General features: G+C 45.8%; 2 protein-coding genes across 5 annotated transcripts; one reads left to right on the top strand and one right to left on the bottom strand.

Annotated features, from left to right (window-relative positions):
- The first annotated feature begins 198 nt into the window (after positions 1-198).
- LOC108104014 (drebrin-like protein) lies at positions 199-2,946 on the top strand. Its single transcript, XM_017209842.2, has 5 exons — positions 199-878; positions 939-1,390; positions 1,450-1,626; positions 1,686-2,161; positions 2,224-2,946. The coding sequence occupies exons 1-5, from the start codon at positions 624-626 to the stop codon at positions 2,454-2,456; spliced, it is 1,593 nt and encodes a 530-aa protein (XP_017065331.1). The 5' UTR covers positions 199-623; the 3' UTR covers positions 2,457-2,946.
- Positions 2,947-2,964: 18 nt separating this feature from the next.
- LOC108104012 (BAG domain-containing protein Samui) lies at positions 2,965-9,219 on the bottom strand. 4 transcript variants are annotated; one of them, XM_017209839.2, is made up of 4 exons: positions 8,300-9,219; positions 5,326-5,425; positions 4,101-5,247; positions 2,965-4,038 (listed from the first exon to the last, which is right to left on the bottom strand). In XM_017209839.2, exons 1-4 carry the CDS (start codon positions 8,555-8,557, stop codon positions 3,699-3,701), a joined length of 1,845 nt encoding a protein of 614 aa, XP_017065328.2. In that variant the 5' UTR covers positions 8,558-9,219; the 3' UTR covers positions 2,965-3,698. The 4 variants fall into 4 exon arrangements, with proteins under 4 accessions (XP_017065328.2, XP_017065330.2, XP_017065327.2 ...); XM_017209841.2 differs by lacking the exon at positions 8,300-9,219 and adding an exon at positions 5,764-5,978; XM_017209838.2 differs by having other exon boundaries at positions 4,101-5,425.
- Positions 9,220-9,390: the final 171 nt, after the last annotated feature.

The following is a 9,390-nucleotide window of genomic DNA, read 5'->3' as shown; positions in this document are numbered from 1 at the left end:
CCAATCGGTAATATAGCGCTAACTCAAACCACAAGCCGGATAGTATAAGTTTAAACACTTGGTTATCTGTGACACCCTCAATTCGCCCAATCTAGTAGTTACTCAAACCAATATGGATGTTATCGATAATTGCAGAATCCCAACCTTCTGGCATCACTAATGATATCGAATTATTATCGCTTTCAGTTCCATCCCTACTTTGTTGTTGCGAAAAAGTGTGTGGGTCGCCGCCAGCGATCGAAAAGTTTAAAATTCCAATTGGATTGGGTAATTGTGTAGTTGCAAGTGCCTGAACATTACATTGGACACCGTTTTACACACGTAACCCGAAATTAAATAAGTGAATAACTGGAATTTTGGAAGAGTGGAAATTCGCACAGGCTGGAAAATCAATCACCCGCTATCCTATTGTTCTGCTGGTGTGTGCATGTGTGTGGTGTCTGTTTTGTCTGTGTGCTTTTGTGAGGCGGCTGCACTTAATTAAAATTTAAGTCAAGACAACCCAGGCTAATTTGGAGTCTTTGCGGGGCGTTGGCTTTCACTCGACGAAGAGGGCACCTCGATAAGGCGACCCAGTGAAAGCTGGCCAAGATCTCTTTGTTCAAGGTCGTTGGCAGTGAATCATGGCCATCAGTTTTGAGAAAAATCGGCAACAAATAGTGGCCGCCTGGAAGGATGTGCTGGATGACAAAAGCGATACGAATTGGTCGCTTTTCGGCTACGAGGGTCAGACCAACGAGCTAAAGGTAGTGGGCACCGGCGATGGCGGCGTGGAGGAGCTGAATGAAGACCTAAATAGCGGCAAGATTATGTATGCCTTCGTGCGCATTGAAGACCCAAAAACGGGCCTCAACAAGTACTTACTCATCAACTGGCAGGTGAGTCAAGTGGCGCAATCTTATCGCTGCACGCATAATCTAACTCTGCTCCATTTTTAGGGCGAAGGCGCACCTGTACTACGCAAGGGCACCTGTGCCAACCATATCCGCGACGTGAGTAATCTCCTATCCGGCGCCCATCTTACCATCAACGCACGCAATGAGGACGACATTGATCTAGACCGGCTGCTCAAGAAATTGAGCACCGTGAGCTCGGCCTACAGCTTTAAGGAGCCACGCGGCGCCATGGAGGAGCAGAAGGCGCCGGTGGGCACCAACTATACTCGGGTTATTCCTACCAAGGAGCTAAACGCCAGCGTTATGCAGGACTTTTGGAAAAAGGAGGAGGCCGAGGAAAAACTTCGCCAAGAAGAAGAAAAAGAAGCCAAGCGCCTGGAGCTTCAAAAGCTAGAGCAAGAGCAACGCAGTCGCGAGGAGAAAGAGCACAAGGAGCGGGAAAAGCTGGTCATAAGCACCACCAAGCTTCAGCCAGCGCATGTTCCCATCAAAACGTAATTAAAAGCCTCGGGAACGTATCTTTATTGGTACTAATTACTATTTTGTTTCACAGCTCCCCGCAACCTTTGAGCCCTGAGAAAACAGCACCAGGATTTGCTAACAATCTTACCGATGCGGAGCGCATGCGTCAAGCGAGGAACCAGGAGGCCCGTGAATTGATTGGCTCGCGTGTTGGAGCTGCCAAGGCCATGTTTACCAAGCACACCAGCGAGGGTCAGCTCCAGTCCAAGTAGGTCTCCCCCCTATTTCCTACTCCGTTCTAAACTAAACTGCCTGTTTGATTCTCAGACTAAACACGCAACCTCCAGCCAAACCAGCTCGAAATTCGATTGCCCAGCGCATTAATGTCTTTAACCAAAATCAACCTCAAGATGCACCTGTGCCTTCACCACCACGCGCTGTTTCCCCTGCCAAACCATTGCCAGTAGAGACTCCTGTACCAGTGGTCCCTACTCCAGCTGCTGCTGCTGTCCCTGTTGCTGCTGAGGTAGTCTCTACCATAGCAGAGGTGGAGGAGTCCCATCCGATAGACGACCTTCCATTGGCCCATGAAAGCGAGCAGTTCTCTACCATCAAGCGATCACCACACAGCAAAACCAACTCACTCCAGTCGCAGTCTCCAGATGAGACCACTTCTTCCAATGAGACGGACACCGCTGTTTACCAGGATCAGGAAGAAGAAGTACGCACTAAGGTCTCGGTCACCGTGCAACAGTCGCAATCAGCTAAGTCAAGTGGCCTTAGTACATTGGAAAGGAATGCTTGTAAGTACTGCAGAGCTGCGGCTCAAAGTGTCGACTTAATTAAAATAATTTGTATTTTGCAGTGACGGATTTGGTGAACGAGGATGATTTTATTTGCCAGGAAACTCTCGGCGATTTGGGACTGCGAGCCCGAGCTCTGTACGATTACCAAGCAGCCGACGAGTCAGAGATCACTTTTGATCCAGGCGATGTCATTACGCATATCGATCAAATCGATGAGGGATGGTGGCAGGGCCTGGGCCCTGATGGAACATATGGACTGTTTCCGGCAAACTATGTCGAGATCATCAACTAGGGATATACCCAAGTGCCAAGCAGCTGGGTCACCCTTTTGCTAGATATCTACACCAACACAGCTAGCTAACTATATATTTTGGATCCGGACTATAGCTACTTAAACACTTTACCCCAATATACTTGAACAATAATGCGATACACCTAAAAGAGATTCAACGATGACTAAATGCGACTATAAGATTTTTATCGTACATCACGCGTCTGTTTTTTATCTACATACATATTATATAAATTATACTCCATGCCACATATGCAACCCATTCATACGTTGTTCCCATCTGTATACATATTATATATCATTGTTTGGCCTCGATTGCCGAAGCCACATGTTGCGTCCTTTTAAAATGTTCTTAAGATACATAAAGAGTAACCACTTAGTCAGTATTTAAGGCCCGCTCCATTCCCGATCCAGGGTTTTTTGTATATGTATTATTGATTGAAATTTATAACCTTTTCGATAATAAACTTTGATAATTGTGCAACAGAAAGTAGAAAGCATATCCTTATATGGTCAACAATATCTACATTTATTTTCGCATTAATTAGTAGCATAAATAGTTATTATCATAGTTCATCTAGAAGTGTTTACCTTTGTTTAACAATTCACCAGCAGCATAGCCGTGAGTGTGGTGCACTCAATGTGGATTGGATGAGGTGGCTGTGGCAAGCAAGCGCGATTGCTGTAGATTTGTATGAGATCATACGGCGGCTTGCTGCTTATTGCTGCCCCTCGGTACAATTTACGTATGTATAAAAACTGGACTCAGGTTCAAAAATATCCTCATGGTGATCTATCGCTTAAACATAATCAGCTCTTTTAATTAAAGGCCAACTGAGTTACTGGAGTAATCTCTGGTTGCCAAATCGTTTTCGTTCTGTTAACTTCCGAATTCTATATGCAGGCACTTTTTCTCAATATTAATTTCCTTACTAGCCTATAATCTATGCTGTGTGTTTATGGGTGTGCTATGATGTGTGATGAGATTTGCATGTTTAGATAGTACGGGTGTGCTTCTACGAAATACTAGCAAAGATTCGTCGCCAGCTCCTCTTATTCACATTCACATCCACCATCCAATTCACATTCACTTCGAATTCAGTATAATCAAGTCTGTCGCTGTCCTTTGATGAGTCGGGATTGGGATCGGGACTCGCCGCTTTCTCCCGCCTGTTGTCACTTAAATTTGGTTAATTTGCGTAGCTGCTTCGAAACGGTCGCCTTGTAAAGGCGCTGCGTTCATCATTCCGACGTCGTTGTGGTTGTCTCAGACTGCGAGGCGGCGGCCTGAGCCGTCTCACCTGGAGCAGCAGGCTCTGTTGTTGTGGCTTCGGTAGCAGCTGCTCCATCTAAGGGTGCAGCATTTGGTGGTGGCGGCAGAGGGATGGGCTCTTGGATTTTCGTAGCATCCTGTGGCTGTGGAGTCACTGGTTCCGGAATTTGACCGGCGACTTCTGGGGCAGCAACTGCACCCGCTTCCACTGCTTCAGCTGGCGTGGCAGTTGCAGTTGCTTCTCCAGACGCCACCCTGGCATTCTCCTCCGCTTTAGCCTCCAGGACATTTATGGAAGCCTGAATGCATCTAAAAGGAAGTAAAGATTAGTAAGGCAATCTCAGGGGTGCTTTTTAGCAAAGTAAACTTACTTAATGGCCTCCTTTCGTGCTAGGCGGATGCTATCCTTGCCGTTTGTATCGATCGTATCCAGCTTCAGCAGGTTGCGGGTCAGCATCTCGTCCAAGTAGGCATATTCCTTCTCCTGGCGCGTTCCCTTGAACTGCTCCACCTTGCCCATCAGCTCCAGTACGTCACGCTGTATATCCTGGATCTTGTTTATCGAGTTGAGTGTGTGTGGCGTCTGTGGCGGTATACCAGCAGCTCCCTCTACTGGCACCTCCTGGTCGGGATGAGCCTGCTGAGTATTCAGTGGCGTGGGTCTCTGCTGCTGTTGCTGTGGAGCATAATGAGCCTGAGCCTGTGCCTGTGCCTGCGCCTGAGCCTGGGCACTAGGCGGAGCGTTCTGGTTGGGTATCTCCTTGTGGGCATTGATGATCGGTTCGGTGCGACCCTCAACAAAGATGGGTATGGTGCGCACGTAGGTGCCACCAGGAGTCTGTGGTGCTGGCGGCGGGGTGGGCTGCTTCTGCTGTGGGTGAGTCTGTTGCTGGGGCGCATAGTAGGTCTTGAACTGCTGACCCTGGACAGGTGGACTGGTCTGAGTGCCGAACTGTTGGTGATGTGCTCCTGGTTGGGGCTGCTGCTGTTGCTGCTGGTAGAGCAAATTCTGCTGCTGTTGCTCTGGCGGTGGGGCGGAGTGGGAGCGCAAACCCTGATCCTGCTCGGCGGCACTCTTTACGCCCATGTCAACGGTGTTTCGTAATCCGTGCTGGTTCAAGTTGCTCGGCGGGGCACAATCCACCTCTGAGCGGCCGGCAGGATCCTCCGTCTGGATGGCAGCATCACACAAACGCTTCGAGGGCGACTGTGGCACCTGTTGCTGTGGTGATCCCACGTAGACTTGCTGTTGCTGGGGCGGTCCAGCATACTGGTAGTGCTGTTGGGGATGCTGCTGTGTATATTGTGGCTGTGGCTGCTGTTGCGGCTGCTGCTGCTGCTGCTGGGGAACTTGACCAGGGCCTGATGCCGGTCCCGGACCACGTCTGGCTCCAAAACCATCTGGTATATATTGACGGAACTCCGAGGGCAGCCGGTTAAAGAAGTCGTCATCGTGATCCATATGATTGTTGGTACGTCCTCGCCTTCCTAATGTCGAGAATCGTGGGAAAGCAAAGTCTGGATCGTCGAAATAGGACGAAAAGTCATCATCAGCATGGGCTTGGGTACTGGGACCATGCAAACTACTCCGCTTACGTGAGTCGCCGAAGCCGGCAAAGGGATCATGCATTCTGCCCAGGTGGGAGCGTGGAAACATGTTGTCCATGTCCATGTTCGGTTCAAATCCAAAGGTCGGCTGGAATAAGAAGAGAGTAATAAGTACAAAGAACTTGAAACTTTGGTGAGTCATATAATTTATCTTAAGATCTATGTTTCAAGATCTAATTTGATAATGAAGTAAGAGTAAATGGTTTAAATTGATATATAAATCAATTAACTATAATTTCCCATCATTTGTTCTTTCCGTGTAGCAATAGAGTAGTGCAAATTGTTCGGATCGGTGGGCGAATTGTTTATAAATAACAGAATGAGTCAGAGTCCCATAGAATGGGTGCGAGTGTGGGCAAACAAGTGATGTCAATTGGCACTGAATGAACAGCTGTTGGGGAGCGGATCTCGATCTCGGAACCTTACCTTTTGCCTTCTCAATTTGTTTACTTTATCAATGAGCACTGCTCACTGCTAACTGCCCGTCAATTATTTTCGCTACAAGTGCTAGACTTCTATTATATGTATGTATGTACGTGTGTATATTCCGCTTTAGTTTATCTGTCTTTATAGCTTTGATTGCTTTTCCGCTCGGTGACGTGATGCACTGCGTCCGATTGTTTAAATGCGAATGAGGCGACTCGTCGTCGGAGAAGGCCTTTTAAAGCGAATGTCGCCCACTCTCGTAACTGCTGGCTCATTCTGGCCACTTCTCGCAGTTTCTGCAACTCTTGAGACTCTTTCTGAGTCTCTCCCGAAAGGACGCTCTGCTCTCTCGCTGTTTTCCAACTCAATTACCCCAATGAACTCATGGAAATATGAACAGTGAATTAAGTAAAGTAAGTACCTAGTATAAGAAAACCTGATACAGTGGACACTCTAAAGAGTGAATGGGTTTTTACAAATTTTTACTTTCAGTGAGAGATAATTGTGTTTGCTTTTGAAATTATCATTGTCTTACAGTACCTCTCAATAATTAATGATAATTTATTCGTTATCTTACATAAGCACACTTCAAGAAAGAAAATAGTAACTTATAGAGTTAGCTTGAGATTAAAAAAAATATATAAGAAATCTTTGAATGGAATAATATCAAAAATCTGACAAATCACTTAAACCAAACTAAAAATTCTTGCATATAATTTTAAGCGTTTAATTGCAGAAAATATTAGTTTATTAGCTTTCTGTTAAAATGTCCAATGTCTAACTGCCTATATCCACTGTAATGTTAACCTGGTGATGACGTTTTTATATAGTCAACGTCACCAACGCATTGCTGAGGCCCCCGCGTTGGCCAAGAGGTTGAGCAACCAAAAACCGCCCACGCTTTCCATTAGACAACTGGCTTGCTTCCACAGCTATAGTGTATAGTGTAGTATGTTTGCTCACATATGGAGTGTCATTATGTATTTACTGTACGGTGCCCACCTACAGCGGAAGACACAGACAGACACGCACAGCACAAAGTTTAGCCAAGAATCAAGAGCGGCGGCAATAGAATAGAGCGATATTTCGACTGAGAATCGGCGCCAAAATAGAAAGAACGAGAAGGCGTCCATTTAGCTTATGTGTGTGTTTTCTTCTAGAAATTTTCAAATATTTTCAACGATTCGTTCGTGATAGATTTGGATTGCTGGCCATTAGATTAGGCCGCAACAACAACAGCAACAATACAAAAAAAAAAAAAACAGCTGTACTTTACTTGTTTCTGGTAAAATTCCGCACGCGTTGCGGCATTAATCATACGTAGCGTTGGCCACTAGAAGAGAGCTTGACACGACATCAGCCCAGGAAAAAAACTTAGCCATCATCCCCCCAGCAGATACTAGAAGTTTATGCCCAGTAGGTCAACAGAGTGTGCACACACACTTGACACACTGATGCGGCGGACAGGCTGGTTGGGTTGTTTTCCCCCAAGAACACCCTCTTTTAGGAGGCAGCTGCCTTTACGCAACCAAACTGACTTTTCCCCCATTGTTTTTGTACTCTTATTGCGATTTAGACAGTTTACAAAGCGCTAAAAGGCAATGCGAAATTGCCAAGGATTCACTCGGAAAAATGGAAACGAATGGAAAAAACGCTGTGTCATGGCACAGTAAAATAAATAAAACTTAATTGTTTTCCCGGAAATTTTTCCACAAACAAAGAATGCAGTGCGTAAAATGTAATTTGGAAAATGCCCAGGCTACTAAAGTAAAGATTTCGACATCCCATGGTTGGTTTTTATATGGGAAATATAAATTAAAATTTAAATTTTGTAGAATAAATAATCTTAATAAAATGATTTTATTAACTGAGTATTTCAAGGAGTTAGGTAAGAGCGAGTATTAAAGTTAGAAACGAGATCTTTAACCCCTAATAACCCCTTTTATATATGCAGAACTGTTTGCTTTCGTATTTGTTTAAAGTCAATATTTAATATACAAGATAGTTGCTAAATATATGCAAAACGTAGATAGATCAGAATAAACAAATTGAACTTATAAAGACGTTTTTAAACTATCATTAGAAGAAATTTGAATATTACAACTATTACACTCTTTAAGGGAATAAATTAACCTATGGACTGATTGATATCTCCAAGTTTTTTCCACTAAATTTGCCTAAAGAAATACTTAATACAATCTGTGAGAAAATCTAAGTCAAGGCTTCTTTACTATTGTTTTCATTTTTAAAACTATATTGAATTGATTTACCTAAACCTCTATTTCCCTCTTAAGAATCCCCACTGTACTTGAATTGCCACACAGCTAGCAAAACAAAAAAAACCATGACACTCATACGAATATGTCCCAGCTATGCGATCGAGGTTTTTGGGGTTGGGGGAGATCTGGAGGAGGAGGAGGAGGCGGGGTGAATCGACCTTGCCAGGCGCCAACCTTGGGATCTCTCGCCGCTCGTCTGCCACCCCCTTACCCGCAATACCCTCCTCCGGCATACAAACTGTCTGGCGGCCACTCACCTGAAAATGTTGCTGTTGCTGATTTGGAGGAACCTGCTGGTGCTGGAAGTGCGTCTGTTGCTGCCTGGGCGATCCGAAAGCGTTTTGAGGGTTATGGAAGTGTGTATTCTGTGCCGCCTGCTGTGGCGAACCATAGCCACCGCTGACGTACTCCCGGTTAACGGGTATGTTGACTCCGGGTCCACCGGGTGAACCATTACCACCGGCAACGCCTGGATTAGTTTGCGCCTGATTGGCCGCCATCACAGTGGGCTTCATTGGTGTACCGCTGGCCGAATTAACCGTATCCGTATCCGTAACCGTACCGCTCGCTGGCCTAACCACTATCGAATCCGTCGTCGTCGTCGTCGTCGTCTCGCTACGTAGCGACAAATTTTAATTTATTTCCTTTTGTTGATACTTGGCTGTGACTTCGTCGGCGACTACTTGTCGTCGTGCCAGTTGTTGAGATTAATTTTTGGACGCAGAGTGGGGTGCAAGGGGGGAGGGGGTTTAATTTTGGTTGGATTGAGAGGAGGAGGGGTGGCGCGGGCTCACCTTGAGCTACGACGCGTGCGAATACCGCTCGATTTCGTTTTCCGATTTCTCGTATGTTCCTGAAACGTTTGCTCCTTTTTCGCTGAACGGAGTGTGATGTCACTTTTGGCCACACTTTCTAGCTGCCGCACACCGATACGGCCAATTTTTATTTTACTTCCACTTTTTAAGCTTTTTAAGTATTTCCGCTCGCGCTCTCTGCGGCCCTGCGTTTGTGTGTGTGTGTGCGAGTGTGAGTGTGGGTTTTCGGATTTCTATATTCAATTTAAAATATATATAGATTTTTTATTTTTGCACATTGCCACTCGAAATTGTTGTTGCTTAACGGGCCACACGCATCCACACGGGCGTCCTCACGCTGCCAAAGTTGCTCGTCGACTGAGCGCCAACGCCATTTGCTGCTAGCCATTAGCATTTGGCCATAGCCATCAGTCAGTTGCTCTCTCTTTTGGCTCTCAATTGGTTTCACAGAAGCTCTCTGCTCTTACTCTCCCTCTCTCAGTAAGCTTTGCTTGGCTTCTACCTGACACTCTCCTCCGGCGGTTTAAGGCCTT

Source organism: Drosophila eugracilis, unplaced genomic scaffold (assembly GCF_018153835.1).
Source record: "Drosophila eugracilis isolate 14026-0451.02 unplaced genomic scaffold, ASM1815383v1 contig_2154, whole genome shotgun sequence".
NCBI classification, from domain to species: domain Eukaryota; kingdom Metazoa; phylum Arthropoda; class Insecta; order Diptera; family Drosophilidae; genus Drosophila; species Drosophila eugracilis.
The sequence above is the reverse complement of the archived record's forward strand: the minus strand, read 5'-3'. Positions and strand labels throughout refer to the sequence as shown.

What these genes read in the sequence shown, in the direction of transcription:
- LOC108104014 (XM_017209842.2), top strand. Translation starts at nt 624, where the DNA reads ATGGCCATCAGTTTTGAGAAAAATCGGCAACAAATAGTGGCCGCCTGG. An exon ending in GCGCATGTTCCCATCAAAAC is followed by an intron (nt 1,391 to 1,449) that starts GTAATTAAAAGC and finishes TTTGTTTCACAG; the next exon opens with CTCCCCGCAACCTTTGAGCC. An exon ending in TACATTGGAAAGGAATGCTT is followed by an intron (nt 2,162 to 2,223) that starts GTAAGTACTGCA and finishes TGTATTTTGCAG; the next exon opens with TGACGGATTTGGTGAACGAG.
- LOC108104012 (XM_017209838.2), bottom strand. Translation starts at nt 8,557, where the DNA reads ATGAAGCCCACTGTGATGGCGGCCAATCAGGCGCAAACTAATCCAGGC. An exon ending in AGCAACAGCAACATTTTCAG is followed by an intron (nt 5,426 to 8,299) that starts GTGAGTGGCCGC and finishes TTCTTATTCCAG; the next exon opens with CCGACCTTTGGATTTGAACC. An exon ending in GCACGAAAGGAGGCCATTAA is followed by an intron (nt 4,039 to 4,100) that starts GTAAGTTTACTT and finishes ACTTCCTTTTAG; the next exon opens with ATGCATTCAGGCTTCCATAA.